The sequence below is a fragment of the Doryrhamphus excisus genome, linkage group LG12 (genome assembly GCF_037039965.1).
Source record: "Doryrhamphus excisus strain RoL-2023G ecotype Guam linkage group LG12, RoL_Dexc_Guam_v1.1, whole genome shotgun sequence".
NCBI lineage: Eukaryota > Metazoa > Chordata > Actinopteri > Syngnathiformes > Syngnathidae > Doryrhamphus > Doryrhamphus excisus.
The window spans coordinates 1271838-1297038 of NC_136368.1; the positions used below are offsets into that span (position 1 = coordinate 1271838).

Consider the following 25201-nt stretch of genomic DNA (forward strand, 5'->3'; position numbering starts at 1 on the left):
TGAACCAATTCTAATGTCCGCTTTGTGTTCCAGAGGTACCAAGCGCCCCTACAAAACTGGGGGTGGCGAACGTCACAAAAGACACAGTAACAATTGCCTGGACGCGACCCGACTACGACGGAGGTAGCAGAATAACCGGTTACCTCATTGATGCTCTGGAGAAGGGCCAGACCAAATGGGTGAAGTGCGCCACAGTGAGGATCATGAGCCACACCATAAAAAGCCTGAGGGAAGGCACCGAGTACTTCTTCAGAGTGCGAGCTGAGAACCATGCTGGACTGAGTGAAGCTAAGGAGATGATTGTTCCCGTTCTTGTGAAGGAACTTCAAGGTAACCTGTCTTGCATCAGCTGTGTAGTTTATGGTGTGACATTTTTGGACAAAACATTAGCCACGGTTACATGAGGAGTTTTTTTCTTTCCGAATGGAATCTTTCCGAATGACCTTTCCGAAAACAATGGTATACATGGAAAGGAATATTCCAATCTCTGGTCTACATGCAGCGCTATAATCAACCAGAATAGTCAATGGGGCATGCCCAGTAAACCGTAAACACCAACATCACGTGATACCGACTTCCTCGAGTTTTTCTTCCACATGATGGAATAACTCCGGATTCCCAATTTTTCCTTCGTCCAGTCTTGAAACTTTCCGCAGCAGGCCAGTGCCGATTGCGCGCCTCCATTTTTTTAACTCCAAGAACGTCTCGAGCTGCGTGTTACGTCATATCTCAGCATTCTCTAAAAGAACGCACCCGAACAGGAAAAGATTAAGTTCAATCTTGCTAATATTTTATAATTAATCTAATAATTATGTATTTTCTTTTTAAATAAAACTGGACTTGGGAATGGCGTATAGAAGGGTTTAGATTCTGTTCCACAGATGGCGCTAATGCTAATTTGAATAAACAACAGAAGAAGGAAAAACACCACGAAGAAGAAGAACGCACCCTGACAACTTTCCGTACCTCAATCGGAATGGGGAAAGGAATATTCCACCCCCGTGAATCCGATTATATATTCATTCGGATTGAAACTTTTCGTTCGGAATGAGGTTAGATTCTTTCCGATTGAGCAAATAAAGCGAATGCAATTGGAATATTTGGGTCCATGTATACGTGGCTAGTTAAACGAATCCCAAATTCTAATTTGAATCCCAAATCCCAAAATCCCCCAAAAAACTAAACTGTATTATGGAAAGCAGGAAGTGAACAAATGTAACAGTTACTGATAAGTAAGTAAGTAAAAGTCTTTTTCATTTTTTTTCCACGCATTCATTTATGTATTTTTATTTTAAAAAATTAAAATTAAATAAAAAAAAATATTTTTAAAAAATTACATTATATTGGGAAAGCAGGAAGTGAACAAATGTAACAGTTGTAAAAGTACCAGATGGAGGGGTAGGATTTAATAAGCTTTGCTTCTTCCTACTCCTTTTGGACATGTGGAACTGGGAACTGATTATGGGATGCATTCAATTGGAATCTGATGCATGTTCAAATGAAATAAAACCATTACCATTAGCATTACCATTACCATTACCATTACTTTCAACATACTACAATTGTTCAACATAGTTTTTGCTCATCATATGTTTGCTCTGATTTTAACAGAGGCTCCAGAGTTCGATTTGAAGAACTACCCCAAGAATACCGTTTACGTGAGAGCTGGATCAAACCTCACTTTTGACATTCCACTGACTGGCAAGCCAATGCCTAAAGTGAACGTGTCCAAGAACAACGTGGTCATCAAGGGATCCAAGCGACTACTGACCGAAGTCACTCCGGACAGCTTAAGCATCACCCTGAACGAAAGCATCGCTTGCGACGCTGGAAAATACGAGATAACAGCTTCAAACCCCGGCGGTGCCACCAAGATCTTCATGAACTTTGTTGTACTGGATAGACCCGGACCCCCTGTTGGACCTGTGGAGATTGGCGAAGTCGGCGAAACCACAGTGTACCTAAAATGGAATTCTCCGGAATACGACGGTGGCAGTCCTGTTACCAACTACGTTGTTCTGAAACGGGAAACCAGCACCCCGACCTGGACCGAGGTCTCAACCAGCATCGCCAGGAACCAAATCAAGGCAACGAAGCTGACCAAGGGAGAGGAGTATCAGTTCAGGATAAAGGCCCAGAATCGCTACGGTGTTAGCGACCATATTGACAGCAAGCCGGTTATGATCAAGCTTCCGTACAGTAAGCTAATACAATTGAATTAATTATTTTTTATAGTATTATTACATAACTGTGCCTTTAATTCCCATATGATATTTTTATTCCAGCTTTCCCTGGACCTCCATCCACCCCGTGGATTGGTTATGTATCTCGGGAGAGCCTGACTGTGTGCTGGAACGAGCCGGTCAATGACGGCGGGAATCCGGTGATTGGATATCATCTTCAAATGAAGGAGAGAGGAAGTATCCTCTGGCAGAAAATCAACAAAACAGCCATACCAGGAAACCAGTGGAGGGTCACCAACATCTGCCCGGGTCTCATCTACGAGTTCAAGGTGGCCGCTGAAAATTCCGCCGGCATTGGAAAAATGAGTAAGACATCCGAAGAGGTGCTGGCTATTGACGCTTGCGGTGAGTCCAATTCCACAGATATTGTTTTCCCATTTATCCAGAAATCATTTGGCACCTTCTACCTTTTCTTCTGCAGATCCTCCAGCAAACGTCCAGGTCACCGAAGTGACCAAAAACTCAGTCAGCTTGTCCTGGCAGAGGCCACCGTATGACGGCGGCAGCAAGATTACCGGCTACAGCGTGGAGAGGAGGGAGGCGGCTAGCGGCAGATGGGTGAAGGCTAACTTCACAAACATTCTGGAGATGGCTTTCACCGTTTCCGGTTTGAACCAGGATGAGTCTTACGAGTTCAGGGTGTATGCAAAGAACGCCGTTGGCTCTGTCAGCAATCCTTCTCTGATCGCCGGCCCGGTCACGTGCATTGATGCATGCGGTGAGTCCTCATTCCGTGCCGATCTGTAAAAGACATAATATGTTTAAATTATCATTCATATGGCCAGAAGTATTTCAGTATTGAACACTTTTTCACTCCACACTCTTTATTGCTCTCTGGTTCTACCATATCTTACTTATTGTGTGGAAATATGGGATAATAACTATAAAAGCAATCTTCACTCATTCGCTAAATGTACTGCAAAAAAAGGTCAGTAAGGATAATTCATAATGCCGCCTACAGAGAACATACTAACTCCTTATTTCTAAAATCACAAATACTTCAACTTGCTGATATAGTTCATCTTCAAACAGCTAAAATAATGCATAAGGCTAAAAATAACAAATTAGCTAAAAATGTCATCCAATACTTCTCTACAAGAGAGGAGATGTGCTATATATATCACTATATTGACAGTTACTATGGTACCCATTATGTCATTTTATGGTCATGTCCTACTTCGGTACGTGACAAAAAAAAATTAAAAATGAAAAATATATATTTTTTGAAAATTTTAACATTTTAAATTTTTTTTTAAAAATTAATAAAATAAATTTAAAAATTATGTCATTGTTGTATGGTCATATCACCTTGTACTTTGGTATGTGACAAAAAAAAAATAAAAAAAATATATATTTTTTTAATTTTGAACATTTTAACATTTAAAAAAAAAATAAAAAAAATAATACATTTAAAAAATTATGTCATTGTTGTATGGTCATATCACCTTGTACTTTGGTACGTGACAAAAGATAAAAAATTAAAATTAAAATTAAAATATAATAATTAAAAAAACTCAAATTATATTAGAAAGCAGGAAGTGAACAAATGTAACAGTTACTGATTGTAAAAGTACCAGATGGAGGGGTAGGATTTAATAAGCTTTGCTTCTTCCTACTCCTTTTGGACATGTGGAACTGGGAACTGATTATGGGATGCACTCAATTGTAATCTGATGCATGTTCAAATGAAATTAAACCATTACCATTACCATTACCATTACCATATTTTTTTTCTTCAGGCACTCCGTCCATCGACCTGCCTCCTGAGTATTTGGATGTGGTTCAGTACAAGGCTGGAACTTCGATTAAACTCCGAGTTGGAATATTCGGCAACCCCCAGCCAAGCATCGAGTGGCTGAAGAATGAAAAGGAACTCGTCGCGTCTTCGTCGCTGTGTGTGGAAAATACAACCGATTCATCCGCCATCTTGATCAAGGACGCGACTCGCTTCCACACAGGCTCTTATGATATCAAGATCAAGAATATTTTGGGCTCAGCGTCTGCGACCATCAGGGTTGAAATCCTCGGTATTTAGACGACTTTCACATATCATCTACTGTTGCATCATCCCTGGTTTGGTGTTTTGCTCACGCATGTTTCCTTTCCATGTGTGCTTAGATAAACCGGGACCCCCTCCTGGCAGTATTCATTTTAACTCCATCACGGCGGACAGAATCACCTTCAGCTGGGAGCCCGTATGTGCAGCCGACCATGGCGGTTCCAGGGTGACCCACTACATCGTTGAAAGGCGTGAGACCAGCAGGGTAGTCTGGTCAACGGTTTCCGAGCAGCAGGAGCAGACCTACGTCACCGTTGGCAAACTGGTGCAAGGAAATGAATATGTGTTCCGCGTCATGGCGGTTAACAAGTACGGCGTTGGAGAACCACTGGAGTCGGAAGCCGTCTTTGCCAAGAATGCCTTTGGTAAGATTTAGGCTGGAGCTTATAATCTTATAGTCTAATATGACTTCCTGCGCCCGATCATGAAAACACACATGCAATTCTTTGGCATAAATTATGTATTTTGTATGTATCTGTTTTCAATAGTAACTCCAGGGCAGCCACATACTCCTGAGGTGAACACCATCACCAAGACCACTATGGTGGTCGAATGGGACAAACCTGGTGTGGACGGGGGTAGCGCGGTCACCGGCTACTACCTGGAGCGACGTGACAAGAAGAGCTTGCGTTGGATTCGAGTTTACAAAGATCCCGTCGCTAACATCAAACAGACCGTCTACCATCTCACCGAAGGAAATGAATACCAATACCGTGTCTGCGCCATTAACAAGGCGGGAGAAGGGCCGTTCTCAGACGTGTCCGACTACTACAAGGCTGCCGATCCTGTTGGTAAGTCATCGAGGTCACTGGCTCGGAAATCAGGACCTCACATGTTTGTACGTACGTATGTATCAATTTGTCTACAGAGAACATACTAACTCCTTATTTCTAAAATCACTTGCTGATATAGTTCATCTTCAAACAGCTAAAATAATGCATAATGCTAAAAATAAGCAATTAGCTAAAAAATGTCATCATTATATTGACAGTTGCTATGGTACCCATTATGTCATTGTATGGTCATATCACCTCGTACTCACCTTGTAAAATATTTTTTTTATTTGTTTTTATTTTTTTTATTTTATCAATAAAAAAATAAATAAATGCGCGAAAATAAAAAAATATATATTTTTTTATGAAACTAAAAATTTATTTTTATATTCACACATTTATTTATTTTTATTTTAAAATAAAAATATTATTTTTTTAAATAAAAATAAAAATAAAGAAATAAATGCATGAAAATAAAAATAAAGAAATAAATGCGTGAAAATAAAAAAAATTGTATTTTTTAAAATAAAAATACAATTTTATTTTCACACATTTATTCATTTTTTTATTTTTAAATTTTAAAATGAATGTTTTTTATTATTTTTTTAATAAAAATGAAAATAAAGAAATAAATGCATGGAAATATTTTTTTTAAATAAAAATAAAAATCTATTTTTATTTTCACACATTTATTCATTTATTTTTATTTTAAAAATAAAAATATTAAAAAATATTTTTTTTTAATTACATTATATTGGGAAAGCAGGAAGTGAACAAATGTAACAGTTAGTGATTGTAAAAGTACCAGATGGAGGGGTAAGCTTTGCTTCTTCCTACTCCTTTTGGACATGTGGAACTGGGAACTGATTATGGGATGCCCTCAATTGTAATCTGATGCATGTTCAAATGAAATTAAAACATTACCATTAAAACCATTAAAACCATTACCATTTGACTTCCAGATCCACCAGATGAGCCTAGTAAGCTGAAGGTGATGGATTCCACAAAGACCTCCATCACGTTGGGGTGGTCCAAGCCAGAGTGGGACGGTGGCAGCGAAGTGACCAGCTACATGGTGGAGAAGCTGACGGAGGGAGAGGACGACTGGGCGATGGTTACTTCGAAAGGAGAGGTCAAGATGTCGGAGTACACGGTCCACGACCTAAAACCGGATGTTAATTATTTCTTCCGAGTTTCTGCTGTCAACTGCGCCGGGCGTGGGGAGCCGTTGGAGATGACTGAGCCCGTGCAGGCTAAGGATATTCTCGGTAAGTCAATTTAAAGTCCAACTCGATGTTTTTGTGTTTCAATGACCATATTCATGATCATATTCACAGAGGAAGCCCAGATTGACTCGGATGTGGCCATGAGAACTCACTACATCGTGAAGGCCGGCAAGGACGTGGAGCTTTCTGTTCCTCTGAAGGGCCGCCCGGCCCCCTCGGCATCGTGGAGCAAAGGAGACAAATGCATTGACAGCGACCCATCTTATGAATTCCACCACTCGGACCAGACCACAGTCCTTGTCATGCGTGAAGTCACCAAGCTCGACACCGCAAAGTACACGGTGAAGATCGAGAACGGCGTGGGAGAGCCCAAGACGCTGACCTTGTCCGTGAAAGTCCAGGACTCTCCAGCTCCGTGCAGGAACCTGACACTGAAAGAAGTAACTCGTGGAAAAGTCACTCTCTGCTGGGAGCCTCCGCTCCTTGACGGCGGAGCTGAAGTCACCAACTACATCGTTGAGAAGAGGGACTCGTCCAAGAGATCCTACTCCGCGGTGACGAGCAAATGCACTGAAACATCTTACACCATCAAAGATCTCTCCGAAAAAACATCCTTCTTTTTCCGGGTTCTGGCCGAGAATGAGAACGGTGTTGGCGAACCATGCGAAACTCTTGAACCGGTCAAGGCTACAGAGACCCCTGGACCAGTTAAAGAGGTTTCTATGAAGGATTCATCCAAGACTTCTGTCACGCTGCAGTGGCTGAAACCCGATTATGACGGCGGCAGCATCATATCTGACTACATCGTTGAAAAGAAATCCGCAGACGAGGAATGGACTCTAGGAGGCTCCAGCCGTCAGTGTGAATTTGAGGTCAAGAAACTAAAAGAGCACTCAAACGTGTTCTTCAGAGTCGCCGCTCGAAATGAGAAGGGTCAAGGTGACTTTGTGGAGATAGGGCCCATCAATGTGATCGACTTTGTCATCGCACCCGAAGCTAGCCTTGTAGACTACCCAGATGGAAGAATCTGCGTCCGCTTAGGTCATAACGTCCACATTGAGCTTCCATATAAAGGTAAACCTAAGCCATCGGTGATGTGGCTGAAGGACAACCTTCCTTTGAAGGAGAGCGAGCAAATCCGCTTCAAAAAGACGGACAGCAAAGCCACGCTCATGATAAAGAACGTGAAGAAAGAGAACGAGGGTAAATTTACACTAACACTCGACAACAAAATCAACAGGAAGTCCTTCCATATTTACGTCATTACACTCGGACCCCCGTCAAAACCTGTCGGACCCATGCGTCTGGATGAAGTCCGAGCGGAAAGCATCATGATGTCCTGGGACGAGCCCAACGACGACGGCGGTGGCGACATCACCTGCTACACCGTCGAGAAGCGTGACACCTCCCAGCCTACGTGGAAGATGGCGTGTTCCACCGTAACGGGAACGCAGTTCAAAGTACCCAACCTCATCAAGGGCGTACAGTACCAGTTCAGAGTCTGTGCCGAGAACCGATACGGCGTCAGCGAGGCTCTGGTTTCGCAGATGGTCATAGCCAAGCATCAGTTCAGACCTCCGGGACCGCCGGGAAAGCCCGTGGTGTATAACATCACCAACGACGGCATGACGATCCAGTGGGAACAGCCCATCTACGACGGCGGGACGCCCATCCTGGGTTTCCACGTGGAGAAGCGGGAAAAGAACAGCGTCATGTGGCAAAAGGTCAACACCGTACTGATCAAAGAAACCGAATACAGAATCCTGGGATTGATTGAAGGCCTGGAGTACTCGTTCAGAGTGTACGCGCAGAACGATGCTGGCCTCAGCCGACTGAGCGACACTAGCAATCCGGCAATGGCCGTCAGTCCCGTTGGTGAGTGGCGCCGTACATTTTCTTCATCTCTTTTCCAAGACAAATATCATTTTTAATTTAATTTAATTCTGTTAGATGCTCCTGGCCAACCGGACTACACGGACGTGACAAGCGATTCGATTACGATCAAATGGGACGCACCAAAACGTGATGGCGGTAGCAAGATTACCGGCTACAACATCGAGAAACGACAAGGACAAGGTCGCTGGTTCAAGGCCAACCTCACCGACGTCCACGACTGCCAGTACACCGTGACCGGTTTGGCTATGAACGAGCGTTACGAGTTCCGAGTGATCGCCAGAAACGCGATTGGCGTCGTCAGCCCGCCGTCCAACTCGTCGGGATTAATCGTGGTCAGGAGTGAGAACGGTAGGTCGTCACGATTCCAGAGTAAAACAGGAAACGGATAATCTGATCTTCCTTGTATTCTTTCCTCCTGAAGCTGCTCCTCAAATTGAATTTGGCGCAGAGTATTTCGAGGGTTTGACCGTTAAAGCCGGAGACAACATCCGAGTGAAGGCGGCCATCACCGGACGACCCGTTCCGAAGGTGGTCTGGTACAAAGACGGAGTCAAAATCACCAAACAGATGATGGATACCACCACCGTCGCCGGTTACAGTACCGTCTTTGTCAGAGATGCTGACCGCACCCACCGCGGTCTGTACACCGTTGAAGCAATCAACGGATCTGGCAGCAAAAAGCAGGATCTCCTGGTTCAAGTTCAAGGTGAACTACTTTGTCTGTTCTGTTTTGTCACTTCACACCAGGGGTCTCAAACTCAATTTACCTGGGGGGCCACCGGAGCTAGGTTCTGGGAGAAGCCGGGTTGCATCAGGTTTTCAACAAAAAAACGCATTTATTAAAAACCAAAAAAAAAATCAATAAAAAAACAATTTTCAATGGTTGTGCTTCTGTGATACCCTACACTTTTTTAGTACTTTAGTTTCGGTTTTCCACACCAAAATATCTCATAAAACATTCCACTGTTCTCAAATATCTTAATTTTTATTTTTCTATACACAAAATAAGCTGAAAAAATAAATAAACAAATTAAGAATAAAGAAATTAAATCAATCAATCAGTAATAAATAAGTAAAATTATAATTAAACAGCAAATAAAAAAACATAACAAAACCACATATAGTTGGTGGGTAGAAAAATTATTTTTTTTCAGATTCAAATGTACAGTATTAACAGTTATTTAACGTTTAACATGAACATTAATGAAACTTAATAATTTGACCCAATTAGCAAGTTAGCATCGTACTCAGTTCCATCTGGGAGCAACATGTTTGATGAGCTTTTGCCCTATTATATAAAATTTGTCAGAGATTTTTTTTGTAAAAAAAAAATCAATTAAAAAATAAGTACAAATTTATAAAAAAAAATTTTAAAAAATCGGGAAAATTATTTAATTAATTAATTAAAAATATCAAATTATTTAGGAGGGCTTACGAACATTTTAGGGGGCCTGCTTTTGCCTTATTATATGAATTTTTTTGTAAAGAAAAAAATCTATAAAAAAAAAAAATCAATAGACAATATTTGGCCACTCCAAATTGTCCATAGGTATGAATGTGAGTGTGAATGGTTGTTTGTCTATATGTGCCCTGTGATTGGCTGGCTGGCGACCTGTCCAGCGTGTACCATGTAGCATGTTTGATGAGATGCTTTATCTTGACGTGTATTTTCCCTTTTATTCCAAATCATTTCCTGCATTTGTTTGTACCCGGCGTCATTAGCCTTTAGCTTCATTGCTAATCCAAAGAAAACGGGGCGGGGTAACCGAGTAACAGGGTAACAGTATGGGCGGGGCAAAATCGCTTCAATTGTGTCCGGTGTGCACACAGCTTTAAGCTGTCATTTCCGGGCCATAAACATTGAGGTGGGGGCCTCAAACTCGCGTCTTGCGGGCCGCATTTGGCCCACGGGCCGCAAGTTTGAGACCCCTGCTTTACACACTTATTATGAATATATTCCTAACTTTAAACCAAATCTCCGTTACAGATACACCCGGGGAGCCAGTGGGACCCATCGCTTTCAGCAACATCTCCGAGGGCCGCTGCACTCTGTCCTGGAACCCACCGGAGAATGACGGCTGCTCGGAAATTTCACATTACATCATCGAGAAGCGGGAAACATCCAAGATCTCCTGGGCGTTGGTGTCCGATGAATGCCGGGAATGTTGTTACGCAGCAACCAAACTCATCAAGACTAACGAGTACCAGTTCCGGGTCTCGGCCGTCAACAAGTTCGGAGTCGGAAGACCGTTGGAATCCTGTCCTATTATCGCACAGTTGCAATACAGTGAGTCACATGATTGGATTTGGAATGTTCATCCAATATTTATATTTTTGTCTTCACTTGTTCCGCTTGACATTTTTTTCCCAGCTACCCCTGATTCCCCGGGAACGCCCGACGCCACTGAGGTAACGGGAGAGAGCATAACCCTGGCCTGGACTCCTCCGACATCCGATGGAGGAAACCCCATTCAGTACTACATTCTGGAAAAACGAGAGAAGAAGACCGTCCGCTTCTACAAGGTCCTCTCAAAGAAACCCATCGTTGAGTGCGCTCACAAGGTTCTCCATCTCACCGAGGACATGGAATACGAGTTCCGGGTCATGGCCGTCAACGACGCCGGCGTCGGAGCTCCGAGCAACGTCTCCATACCCATTAAAGCTGTGGAGCCCAAGGATATCCCCTGTGCTCCATCTGTGGTCTGTGTTTCAGACTCCACTAATACCTCCATCAGTCTGGAATGGACCAAGCCCGCGGATGACGGAGGTTCTGAGATCCTGGGCTACATCGTTGAAATGCTTGGGTGCGACGAAATGGACTGGAATCGAGTAAACGAAGAACTGGTGCCAGAAACAAAGTACACGGCGACTGGTCTTCGCACCGGAGCTGAGTATCGGTTCCGTGTTGCGGCTGTCAATCTTGTCGGAAGAGGTGAAGACATGGAAACTCTGGAACCTGCTCAGGCTGTGGATAGACTCGCGCCGCCGGAGGTGGATATTGACGCCACGTTCAAACAGACGCACATCGTCAAGGCAGGGTCTTCGGTGGTACTCGGTGTCCAGTTCAGAGGCAAGCCGGTTCCCGTCGCCACTTGGGTGAAAGAAGAAGGAGAACTTGGTGTCATGTCGGAGGTTAGAACCGCAGAAGGCAGCAGTACCTTAATTCTGGAAAACTGCACCAGGAACGATACTGGTAAATACACGGTTAACCTGGAGAACAGCAGTGGTTCCAAGGCTATTACCTTCACCGTGAAGGTCATGGATACTCCTGGAGCTCCTCAGGCTGTCGCCTTCCAGGAGGTGTCCAGAGGCTCCGTCACGCTTCAATGGGATCCGCCACTCAACGACGGGGGAGCGCGAATCCACCACTATGTTGTTGAGCGGCGCGAAGCCAGCCGCCGTACCTGGCAGCAATCTGGCGGCAAGTGCACTCAGAATATCCTGAAGATCCAGGACCTCCTGGAGGGAGTGCCGTACTTCTTCAGGGTCTCCGCGGAGAACCAACACGGCGTCGGCGAGGCCTTTGAGATAACAGAGCCCGTCATTGCCACCGCCGAGCCGGCATCTCCAAAGAGAATGGACGTTGTGGACACCACGGACAGATCCGTGTCACTGAGCTGGCTAAAACCGGAACACGACGGCGGAAGCCGTATCCAGTGTTACATCATCGAGGCCAAACCAAAGGATTCGGATAAATGGATGGTCGTTGGCAACACCACGAACATCTCCTATGTGGTGGAAAAACTTAACAAGGGCGACGAGTATCACTTCCGTGTGAAGGCCAAGAACGAGTCCGGTCTCAGCGCACCTCGTGAAACTCTGGCACCGGTCTTGGTCAAGGAGCCTCATATTGAACCCACAGCGGATCTCAGTGAGATCCCGAACCAGCTGATCACATGCAGATCTGGCAGCACCTTTACCATTAATGTTCCGATCAGCGGGAGACCTGCCCCGAAGGTGGCCTGGAGGCTGGAGGAGATGAGGCTGAAGAACTCCGAAAGAGTTTCCATTCAAGTTACCAAAGGAAGAACCAGCATCTCAGTCAAGGATGCCATGAGGGGCGACGGGGGCAAATACTACTTGACGCTGGAGAATGTCGTCGGAAGCAAGACCTTCACCGTCGAAGTCAATGTCACAGGGAGACCGAGTCCTCCAACGGGACCCGTCGAAATCTCGAGTATTACCTCTGAGTCCTGTGTGGTGAACTGGGAAGCCCCCGAGGACGATGGCGGCACCGACATCACCAACTATATCGTGGAGAAACGTGAATCGGGTTCTTCCGCCTGGCAGCTGATCAACTCCAGCGTGAAACGCACGTCTCTCCATGTCGCTCATCTGACCAAGTACATGCAGTACACCTTCAGGGTCTCGGCTGAAAATAGATTCGGAGTCAGCAAACCGACCGAGTCGGAAACCATCGTAGCAGAGCATCCTTACAGTAAGTGGGATTTTCCAACCCTGAACCTTTTGAATCGGACTACTAGATCAATCAAACTTTATTTGTAGAGCACTTTTCACACATATACACGCACACTCGCAGCCACCCCAGTCGGTAAGCCCCACGAGAGGAGACACCCCAGCCCCCAGCGCAGAGAGCCCCCACTGAGGAAACACTGGATATATGGGATAAGAACTATAAAAACATAAAAGAAGAATATAGAAATAAACATAAGTGGTTAGCGCGCAGACCTCACAGCTAGGAGACCAGGGTTCAATTCCACCCTCGACCATCTCTGTGTGGAGTTTGGAAATAAATAAAATGAATAAAAAATATCACATTATTTAGGAGGGCTTACGAACATTTTAGGGGGCCTGTTTTGCCCTATTATATGAAATATGACAGATATTTTTTTGTAAAAAAAATCAATTAAAAAATAAATACAAATCTATAAAAACAATATCTTTTAAAATAAAAAAAAATAAGAAGAATTAATTAATTAATTTAAAAAATCTAAATTATTAAAATTTAGGAGGGCTTATGAACATTTTAGGGGGCCTGCTTTTGCCCTATTATATGAAATATGACAGATATTTTTTTGTAAAAAAAAATATCTTTTAAAATCAATAAAAAAATAAGAATAATTAATTAATTAATTGATTAAAAAAAATCTAAATTATTAAAATTTAGGAGGGCTTATGAACATTTTAGGGGGCCTGCTTTTGCCCTATTATATGAAATATGACAGATATTTTTTTGTAAAAAAAATCAATTAAAAAATAAATACAAATCTATAAAAAATATCTTTTAAAATCAATAAAAAATAAGAATAATTAATTAATTAATTAATTAAAAAATCTAAATTATTAAAATTTAGGAGGGCTTATGAACATTTTAGGGGGCCTGCTTTTGCCCTATTATATGGAATTTGTCAGAGATTTTTTGTAAAAAAAAAAAAAAAAAATCAATAAAAAATAAATATAAATCTATAAAAATATGTCTCTAAAGTCTCTAATGAAATGCAATTTTGTAATTGCAGCCCCCCCTGGACCCCCGACTAGGCCATCTGTCTTTAACATCTCTGCCAACACAATGACCTTGAAGTGGGAGGAGCCTTACCATGATGGTGGCAGCAAGGTGACGGGTTACTGGATCGAGAAGAAGGAGAGGAATAATATTCTCTGGGTGAGGGAGAACAAGATCCCGTGCTTTGAGTGTTTCTACAAAGCGGAGGGTCTAGTCGAAGGTCTACAGTACCAGTTCCGGGTTTACGCCATGAACAGTGCTGGTCTGAGCAAAGCCAGTGAAGCATCCAAAGGAGCTGTTGCCCAAAACCCTGTTGGTGAGTACCATTGGTACCAACAAATCGATCATGTTCATTGATCCGTTCCATTCATTGAGTGACGTAACCGTCTGTGTCTAGATCCACCATGCAAGCCAGAAGTGACAAACGTGACCAGAACTACGGTCTCGCTCAAGTGGATGGCTCCGCTCAACGATGGCGGCAGTCCCATCGTGGGGTACATCATCGAGCGGAAACCGTACACCTTAACCGGCGAGGGCCGCTGGTTGAAGTGTAACTACACCAACGTGATTGACACCTTCTTCACCGTTACCGCCCTGGGAGAAGGAGAACCCTACGAGTTCCGAATCATCGCCAAAAATGCCAACCAGGTCCTCAGCACTCCTTCGGAGTCCACGGGCTCTGTGCAGTGCAAGACAGACTTTGGTGAGTTTTTATTTTTGCTTATCATACTGTATATAAAACATATTTAAACCGTGACCCCGATATGGAAAAAATACATATTTTACATTTATTTCATCAACTTCAGACGGCGGTCTGGCCATAACAATGCTTATTAGCTACACAAAAAATAAACATGAACAGAAAAGATGTCCAGTGTTTATGGAACATAAACACTTTTTTCATTTATAAGTATACATATTTAACATTTATTTTAACATTTATATTTCACATTTATCCGTAGTTTTAACGTTTATTTTCTTATTTTTTTTATATTCATTAATAAGTTGCTCTGGAGTATAAGTCGCAGGAACAGCCAACCTAGGAAAAAAGTGCCACTTATAGTCTGGAAAATACGGTATATGACGCTTGACCAGACGGTGAATTTGGGGAGATATATAATATTATATTACATTATATTATTTATACATATTTAACATTTATTTTAACATTTATATTTCACATTTGTCTGTAGTTTTAACATTTATTTTCTTTTTTTACGTATATTCATTCATAAGTTGCTCTGGAGTATAAGAGATATATAATATTATATTATATTATTTATACATATTTAACATTTATTTTAACATTTATATTTCACATTTATCCATAGTTTTAACATTTATTTTTTTATTATTTTTATATTCATTAATAAGTCGCTCTGGAGTATAAGTTGCAGGAACAGCCAACCTATGAAAAAAAGTGCGACTTACAGTCCGGAAAATACGGTATATGACGCTTGACCAGACGGTAAATTTGGGGAGATATATAATATTATATTATTTATACATATTTAACATTTATTTTAACATTTATATTTCACATTTATCTGTAGTTTTAACATTTATTTTTTTTTTTTATATTCATTTATAAATTGCTCTGGAGTATAAGTCGCAGGAACAGCCAACCGATGAAAAAAAGTGCGACTTTTAATCTGGAAAATACAGTAGATGTGTGTGTATGTAATATGTGTGTGTACAGTAATTGATGCAAACTGGATCAGGTTTCGGGTTGAGTTGTGCTGTGTAATGTTGAAGACCATGACCATATAACAAGAACATTCGCCGTGTGGAATCCAACAGAACCTCCGAAGGCTCAGTTGGACAGCAAACTCCTGTCTGAAGTTGTTGTGGTGAGAGCCGGCTCGGATCTGGTTCTGGACGCCGCAGTGGGGGGCAGGCCTGATCCCAAAGCGTCTTGGTCCAAGGGCACCAGGGAGCTGGAGTTGTGTGAAAAGTACCATGTGCAGTACACACCCAACCGGGCAATGGCCATCATCAAGTTCTGTGACAGAGACGATACCGGGAAGTACATTCTTACCGTCAGGAATGTGAGCGGAACCAAGACCGCTGAGGTCAACGTCAAGGTGCTCGGTAAGTGAGGCTCAGTTTGTTTGTCCACCAACAAAAGACGAAATGCCAAACCTCACTGAACGTTTTCAGACACTCCGGGAGCATGTGAAGGCAGCATTGAGATCAGCAAGATAACGGAAGAGTCGTGCACTCTTAGCTGGACGTCTCCTCTGGAGGATGGCGGCGATGAAGTCTCTCACTACCTGGTGGAGAGGAGGGACACCAACAGACTCAACTGGGTTATCATGCAGGCCGAGTGCAAGCAGCTGACCTGCAACATCACCGGACTCTTCAAGAACACAGAATACCTGTTCAGAGTCAGAGGGGTCAACAAGTACGGAGCTGGAGTCCCCATCCAGTCTGAGGCCATGGTGGCCAGAAACACTTTCAGTGAGTGCTTACAATCGTAAAATCTATAAATCATATATGGATTTATTCTTTAACCTTAGCTTCCTGGTATCATCTCTTATGTTAACGGGTCAGTTTTGACCCGTGTATTAAATCAGATATAAAATACACTACCATCAAATTTGCTTACCTTCTTATGCTTCCTCATCCATGAAAATGTTCTAATACTTTTGGTGTGGGCATGGAGGCCTTTTTTTGTCACTATACCCCTCTATTTCTATTTCCAAAAATGGTCAAATGAACCTCAAAAAAATCATATTCATAAATTGAAGGATCTTTTGTTACCTGGCTATTACTGAGGGATATAGAATTTAATTTATTTTCTCATTTTAGTATTAATCACTAAACATCTATGGTGTTGGGGTCAATTTTGACCCATATATATTCATGTCAAGAAAAGGTAGAAAAAGTTATTAAAAAATGCATTTAAAAAAAAAAAAGAAAAAAAACTGTATTATGGAAAGCAGGAAGTGAACAAATGTAACAGTTACTGATTGTAAAAGTACCAGATGGAGGGGTAGGATTTAATAAGCTTTGCTTCTTCCTACTCCTTTATATATATATATATATATATAATATATTATTATATACAATATTATATATATAATATATATATAATTATAAATTAATATATAATATATATTTGACATATTTTTGTTTTTATTTTGACTTTATATATTATTATATTATATTATATTATATACTAATACCATACTTTTAGCATTTAGCATTGCAAAAATAACCAATTTATTCAAGACCTCACATCTTTTGTGGTAGTTGTAGATTCAAATCTTAACGATGTCTTCTTACAGCCGTTCCAACTCCACCGGGTGCCCCTGAGATCCTCGTGTCCGGAAAAGATTTTGCAACGATCGAGTGGCTGAAGCCCGAGAGCGACGGCGGCAGTCCGCTGATCCACTATCTTGTGGAGAGGCGAGAGAGGAAGAGCGCCCGCTGGGTGAAGGTGAACAGGAGTGGAGCACACCTGGACACGACGTTGAAGGTGTCTGGTTTGACCGAAGGCAACATCTACCAGTTCAGAGTGATGGCCATCAATAAGGCCGGGGAGAGTGAGCCCAGTGAGGTTTCACTCTATGTCGTCTGCAGAGTTCCGACGTGTAAGTTCAATTACCTCAACAAGCAGCAAATTGTAGATGGATGAGACAAATACCGTACAAACGACAAACGACCGTATTTAATCCCCTATTTTAGGTACACCCGCTCCGCCTTCTGTACCACGCATCACCGACACCCACAGTGACAGCATTAGCCTGGCCTGGTCTCGGCCCGTGGAGGACGGAGGAGCCGACGTTATGGGCTACTTACTGGAAATGCAGGAAGCCGGAACGGAGGAGTGGAAGAAGGCCCACGAAAAGACGCTGCGTGCCAGCGAATACGTGGTGACAGGACTTGACTCGGGCAAGAAGTACCGCTTCAGAGTGGCCGGCATCAACTTCAACGGTACCGGAGACTTCAGCGAGCCTTGTGCGGAGACCGAGCCCGTGGAGAGAATTGGTATGTTGACGTTTTTAATTTGATAAACGAAAAGCTAAAGAAAACATGTGATATTGAACCTTGCCATCTTGTTGCACAACCGCTCAAAAGTTTGGGATCACTTGGGAATTTCTTTGTTTTCCAAAGAAAAACACATTTTCATGCATCTCACAATTTTTTTTATCCATGTCACACACATTTTTATCCATTTCACAAACATCTGTAACCATTCCACAAACAATTTGTATCCATTTCACAAACATTTTTATCCATTTCACAATTTTTTACAATTTCACAAACAATTTGTATCCATTTCACAAACAATTTTATCCATTTCACAAACATTTTTATCCATTTCACAAATATTTTTTTCCATTTCACAAACAGTTGTATCCATTTCCCAAACAATGAAAATGAATGAGATGATTTTGAAAGAAGGATGTACATTTTTGCATAGAGGCCTACTATCAACAGAGAGCAGCACAAACTGGGTGTAACAAGGACAGAAAAACGCTGCAGAACGGTGCAAGAAGACATATCTGAGAGTGTGTTTTCCAAAGAAAAACACATTTTCATCCATTTCCCAAACAACGAAAATGAATGAGATGATTTTGAAAGAAGGATGTCCATTTTTGCATAGAGGCCTACTATCAACAACTGTCAGTCCTCTGCATCAATCTCCTGGTATGGCTGCTAATCCAAGTTCATCCTTTTATAAGGCTAATAGATGATTAGAAAAGGCATTTAAAAATCTAAACTAAAATTAAAATCTCTTACCATGCTGTTAACTACTCCCTTCAGAGAACAGCACAAACTGGGTCTAACAAGGACAGCAAAACGATACTGTGCAAGAAGACAAATATCTGAGTAGTGTGTAGTTTAAGACAAAGACGCCTCACAGGTCGTCACCAAATAGTAGCCGTCAAACATCAATGTCGGTATCAACAGTTAAGCGGCGACTTCAGGATGCTGGACTTCATAGCAGGACTTGCCAAGAAAAATCCATATCCCAGACTGGCCCAAAAATTTTCCAAGTGATCCCAAACTTTTATATATATGCAAACGTGTAACATCTGGAATGACAACTTATTTGATCATACCCACACCCAACAGAAACACCCGACTTTGAGCTCCACGATGACCTGAAGAAGACGATATGCCTGCGTGCCGGCGGTTCTCTGCGCCTCTTCGTAAGCGTCAGTGGCCGTCCTGCTCCGACGATCACTTGGAGCAAACCGGGTGTTGACCTCAACAACCGAGGCTTCATAGAGGTCACGCACAAGTCGACGACGCTCATCATTGATAAGGTTCATCGCTATGATGCGGGAAAATACACGCTGGTGGCTGAGAACTCTGCCGGAAAACAGGAAGTCCAAATTCTGGTCAAAATCTATGGTAAGGAGATGATTATGACTGACTTTTGGGGAAGTTATAGTTGACTTACAAAATGTTTACAATCCCAGACACGCCAGGGCCAACAGGACCCATCAAGATCAAGGAGCTGACCAAAGACTCGGCCATCATCTCTTGGGATGCTCCGATCGTGGACGGCGGTGCTCCGGTCAACAATTACATCATCGAGAGGCGTGAAGCCTCCATGCGAGCGTACAAAACGGTCACTTCCAAGTGCGGCAAGACATCCTTCAAGATCGATGGCCTGATGGAGGGCATGCTGTACTACTTCCGAGTCCTCCCTGAAAACATCTACGGCGTCGGCGAGCCTCGCGAGACTCCAGATGTCATCCTGGTTTGCGAGGTGCCTCAGCCGCCGCAGTCGCTGGAGGTGGTCGACGTCACCAAGAGCACGGTCTCGTTGGGCTGGGAGAAGCCAGAGCATGACGGAGGTAGCAGACTGACGGGCTACGTTGTCGAGGCCTGCAAGTTCGGTACCGACAAATGGATGAAGGTGGCCTCCCTGAAGCTGACCGACTTTGAGCACACGGTGGAGAAGCTGAACGAGAACGAGCAGTACTTGTTCCGGATCAAAGCCATCAATAGTCGCGGTGCCAGTGAAGCCAAGGAGCTTGTCACACCCGTAACCGTGCAGGAACAACGAGGTAATGTTGTTGTCATAACGCTTGGCCAAATGCATGACGATAAACATTTATGTCAGAATATTTATACTAGTGTGTACTAGGGATCGACCGATATGGTTTTTTTGGGGCCGATACCGATTTTTTTTTAATCACCGTTATCCGATTGCTTGGGCCGATATTTGTGGCCGATACTGCTTTTGCTCCCTCAATTTACATGAAAAAATGACAATGATAACAAATATTACAGGTCTCAAGCTTGGTAATGGTAATGGTAATGGTTTAATTTCATTTGAACATGCATCAGATTACAATTGAGTGCATCCCATAATCAGTTCCCAGTTCCACATGTCCAAAAGGAGTAGGAAGAAGCAAAGCTTATTAAATCCTACCCCTCCATCTGGTACTTTTACAATCAGTAACTGTTACATTTGTTCACTTCCTGCTTTCCTAATATATATTTTTTTGTCACGTACCAAAGTACGAGGTGATATTACCATCCAGTGACCAATAATGTGTACCATAGTAAGTGTCAATATAGTTTTTTTATTTATTTTATTAATTTTTATTTTTACCATTTTTTTTATTTAAAAAAAAATTTAATTTTAAAAATTAAAAAAATATATTTTCAATTTTTTTTTTTTGTCACGTACCAAAGTACGAGGTGATATGAGCATACAATGACATAATGGGTACCATAGTAACCGTCAATATAGTCTCCTCTCTTGTAGTATTGGATGACATTTTTAGCTAATTGGTTGTACTAATTGTACTGAGTTGTACTAATTACGTACATTTGTTTCCCACAGTGATGCCAGCAGTGGATTTCTCCAGTCTTCCCCAGAAAGCTGTTAATGTTCTGGCGGGTAGAACCCTGGAGTTGGACCTGCCGATCGTTGGCAGGCCGCCCCCTGCCTGCTTTTGGTACTTTGGTGGCAACAGGTTAAAGATCACGGATCGTGTCAAGATCCAGAGCACGGGCAAGTTCTCGAAACTGACCATGTCAGACACGACCATCGACGACACTGGCAGCTACACCGTGGAGTTGAAGAACACCGTCGGCATCATCACCGAGATCATCAAGGTCATCGTTTTATGTAAGGTTTATGTGACTTATGAATATGACTTATGAATATCACTTAGCAAACAGGTTTGAAAAGGCTAACACATTCTCATCTTCCGTTAGCCAAACCCGACGAACCAAAAGGACCAATCCGATTTGACGAGATCGATGCCACCACCGTCACCTGCAGCTGGGATCCTCCGCCCAGGGACGGTGGAGCTCCCATCAGTGGATACGTGGTGGAGCAACGAGATGCCCACAGACCAGGTTGGGTGCCGGTGTGTGACTCCATCAGCCGACCCACCTTCAAGTTTGAGAACCTGATCGAGGGCGATGAGTACGTCTTCCGTGCGGCCGCTATCAATCGCTACGGCACCGGAGAGTTCTTGCAGTCGGAGATTGTCACCTGCAGGAGCTTGAAAAGTAAATATTCACCACCGTAAAAATCCGCCGTAGTTTCCTGGCGGGATGCTAAGATATTCTCCACCCTTCACAGATGTATCGGGACCTCCTGGTCGACCAACCGTTTTTGACGTTTCACGTGACGGTATGACAATAGCCTGGAATCCGCCAGAAGAAGATGGCGGCCTCGAGGTTTCGGGTTACATCATTGAGCGCAAAGAAGTCAGATCTGACCGATGGGTGCGTGCCAACAAGAACCCCGTCACCATGACTAGATACAGGTCTACAGAGCTGATTGAAGGTCTGGAGTACGAGCACAGAATCATCAGTATTAATGCCCGCGGAATGAGCAAACCAAGTCTGCCTTCCAAACCTGCCGTGGCATCGGATCCCATTGGTGAGAAATCAAAAACTAAATTCATTCATATTTTTATCTCCACTTCGATCATAAATTTATTTCTCTTCTGGTTCAGATCCACCCGGTTGCCCTCAGAACCCACGGATCACCGAAACCACCAAGTCTTCAGTGTCACTGGCTTGGAGCCCCCCTGACGACGAAGGCGACGCCAGGGTGGACGGGTACCTGATCGAGATGCAGAAGGTGGGCGCCATGGCTTGGCTGAAGTGTAACACCACGCCCTCGCTGATCTGCGAGTACACGCTGACCAACATGCCCCAAGGAGAGGACTTCAAATTCAGAATAATGGCCTGCAACGCTGGCGGATCTGGAGAGCCTGCTGAAGTTCCTCAAACTGTCACCGTCACGGAGATGTTAGGTAAGAAGAAAAATGCTATAATTTTCATAGAAGTCAAATTAAATTAAATTTTTGCACATCTGTTCTACAGAATCTCCAGATTATGAACTTGAGCTGAAATACAAAGACGTGTATGTCGTCCGTCACGGTGGAGTTGTCCGACTCTCGGTCCCGATCAAGGGTAAACCTTACCCGACTTGTTTGTGGTCAAAGGACAGTGGAACAGTATCAACCAAGGCCATGGTGGCCTCCACCGAAGACACCAGCGAACTGGTGATCAAAGAAGCAGAGAGGAGCGACTCTGGTCTGTATGAGCTCCTTCTGGAGAACAAAGTCGGCAAGAAGAAGGCCCAAATCAAGGTGAACGTCATCGGCCGTCCGAGCGCTCCTAAAGGACCGTTAATGTTCGAGGAGATCCAAGCCAACTCCGCCAAGCTGTCCTGGGGCGTTCCCAGTGATGACGGCGGTGCAGAAATTTTGGGTTACATCATTGAAAGACGAGAAGTTACCAGAAATGCGTGGTACACCGTGGACAGTAGAGTGACTGATAACCACTTGGTCGTTAAGGGCCTGAATGAAGGAACCGAGTACCATTTCAAGGTTACTGCCGAGAACTCTTTCGGTATCGGTCCATCTCTGAAGTCAGAGCAGCCGTTGGTACCCAAGACTCTGCTTAGTAAGTATTTTGATTTTTTAATCAAAAAATGACAAATTTCCAAGCTGGTGTGTGAAGAAACTGTCATTTGCAAAACAGGTCCACCTGAACCTTCAACCATGCCACCGGAGATCATGGACATTACCAAAAACTGTGTTGCGCTGGCCTGGTCCAGACCAAAAGACGACGGGGGTTCTTCCATCACCGGCTATTTCATTGAGTACAAAGAAGTGTCGTCGGAGCAATGGAGCCGCCATCCCGCTAAGATTCCGTCCACCATGTTTACTCTGTCTGGACTCACGGCAGATGCCGACTACGTCTTCCGCGTTGTCGCTGTCAACGAAATTGGCGAGAGCGAAGCCGGACCCGTGTCAGATCCGGTCACCTGCAAGGATCCATTCGGTGAGTCGTTTGCGGCTTTGCAATTCATCGATGGCGGTGGTGATAATGTTGCCCCTCCACCACCTGGAGGGGTTGTATGCCTTGAAAAACCTGTGGCACAGAACGAGGAAGGATTTATTCTTCTCTCAGAACAATAACAACACTTCCCATCTCATAAGATGACTACACCGACAGTTGGCCATTTGTTTCCAGCATTATTGGTTAAACCAACATTTGAACAGCTAAACATTTGTGATGTTAAGACATTGTCTTTACAATTTCCACAGCCAATGTCTACATTTCACACATCTTTAGTACAATACTATCAGTAACACGTTTCACATATTGCAGTTAGCCTGCTTAATGCTATTCACCATACATTAAGCTGTTAGCATTAGCCGTTAGCCGTTAGCTATTTCACATGTGCTCAAATGCTCTACAAGACATTTATAACAAACCACTGTTTACTTTAGCAACTTTCTACACTCTTTACAGTCGTTTACATAAATTATTTCTTCTTTGTACTAACCTGTGGTACAGAATGAGGAAGACAATCCACGATGACTTGACGTATATTCACCCTCAGGATTTATTCTTCCTCTGTGGTTTTGTCACCTACTCTATACCGCCATCGCTGCTAGCACCCCCTAGTGGACGTTGCGGTATTACACCCAAACGCCAACAATGGAGATTTGCTTATTTTAGACACAAACATATAAAAAATAGTAGGGTGTCTTTTTTTTTTCTTTTACAACTGAATTTTATATGTATGACATTAACTATTACTACTCTTACATGCTCTAACCATATTTATACATTTAAAAGTCTTTTATGTACCTTACAATAAGAAAGAAATATGATTTGAATTTTCTTTTCTTTGACTTTCCAGATAAGCCGAGCCAGCCAGGAGAAATTGATACGGCAAACGTGACTAACACCTCCATCACCATCCGCTGGCAAGCCCCGGAATGCGATGGCGGAAAAGAGGTCCTGGGCTACTGGGTGGAATACAGGAAGTCCACCGAGAGCAGCTGGAAGAAATGCAACAAGCAGCGAATGAAAGACAAGGAGTTCGCCATGCGCGGATTGGCTGAAGCTACCGAATACGAGTTCCGGGTATTTGCCGAGAACGAGACCGGAATGAGCAGACCTAGTCGGACTGCCACTTGTATCAAGACTAAACTTAGCAGTGAGTACACTGAAAGCTAATGCTAAGCTAATTAGTGTGTTTGTGTATTTCTGACGTCGCTTTGTATTTCCAGCGGAAACAAAACCGAGCCTCAGGAAGGAAATGGATGAAGTCACAGCCAAGCTGGGACAGCCTGCCGTCATGAAATGCCAGATTATCGGCAGACCCGTTCCGGACATCAAGTGGTACCACGCCGGGAAAGAGATCGTGGAGTCTCGTAAATACGAGATGAGCTCAGATGGGCGAAACCACTCCCTGTCCGTCATGACCGACCAACAAGAAGATGAAGGCGAGTACACCTGCAAAGCCACCAATGATGCCGGAGACACAGAAACCAAAGGTGTCCTGGTTTTGGAAGCTGCTCCGTCCTTCCATTCCGATTACCCGTTGAAGACCACATACTATGCCGGTCTCGGAACAACCTTGCGCATCCACGCGGTCTACATTGGCCGCCCCATGCCAAAGATCATGTGGCTCCATGAAGCAAAGACCTTGGAGAACGCAGATGATATTAGCATAGAAACCACAGAGCATTACACTCATCTCATTATCAAGAATGTGCAGCGGCGAATCCACGGCGGCAAATACAGGATCAGACTCCACAACCACTTCGGCCGGGCGGACGTTGCGTTCAACGTTGAAATCTACGGTACGTTTGCGTCATCGCATCTCATCGAGTTCGAGACTTTAGATGACTAATTCCATCGTTCCTTTGTTTTCCAGACAAACCCGACATGCCTCAGGGTCCCATCGTCCTGGAGGCTCTTCTGAAGAACTCGGTCATCATCACCTGGAAGCCCCCCAAGGACGACGGAGGCTGCATGATCACCAACTACATTGTGGAGAAGCGAGAGGACAAGGAAGGGAACGAGTGGGAACTGGTGTCGTCGTCCATCAACTCCACGTCTTGCCGCGTTCCCAACCTCACCGACAGCGCCGGTTACTACTTCCGTGTGTACGCCCAGAATCGCTACGGCAACAGCGAGCCGCTTGAACTCATCTCGCCTATCATCATTAAGAGTCAACTCGGTATGTCGAATAAAAAAAAAAAGTATTGCAATATCAGCTGTGGGAATATTCTAATTCTGTG

The 25201-nt window shown here is 43.5% G+C and overlaps 1 protein-coding gene across 1 annotated transcript in view; it reads left to right on the forward strand.

Annotated features, from left to right (window-relative positions):
* LOC131136273 (titin-like) overlaps nt 1–25201 on the forward strand; it is a 171937-nt gene that overhangs the window by 138482 nt on the left and 8254 nt on the right. The window contains 30 exon segments of the mRNA XM_078795446.1: nt 34–330; nt 1612–2199; nt 2286–2588; nt 2665–2961; nt 3983–4270; nt 4362–4667; nt 4791–5093; nt 6038–6343; nt 6413–8176; nt 8252–8545; nt 8619–8903; nt 10185–10484; nt 10569–12635; nt 13675–13977; nt 14059–14364; nt 15462–15752; nt 15822–16121; nt 16952–17257; nt 17352–17654; nt 18747–19028; nt 19097–19690; nt 20476–20763; nt 20853–21152; nt 21226–21528; nt 21605–21907; nt 21978–22562; nt 22641–22943; nt 23812–24111; nt 24185–24760; nt 24835–25140. Coding sequence (XP_078651572.1) covers nt 34–330; nt 1612–2199; nt 2286–2588; nt 2665–2961; nt 3983–4270; nt 4362–4667; nt 4791–5093; nt 6038–6343; nt 6413–8176; nt 8252–8545; nt 8619–8903; nt 10185–10484; nt 10569–12635; nt 13675–13977; nt 14059–14364; nt 15462–15752; nt 15822–16121; nt 16952–17257; nt 17352–17654; nt 18747–19028; nt 19097–19690; nt 20476–20763; nt 20853–21152; nt 21226–21528; nt 21605–21907; nt 21978–22562; nt 22641–22943; nt 23812–24111; nt 24185–24760; nt 24835–25140 — 13347 coding nt within the window.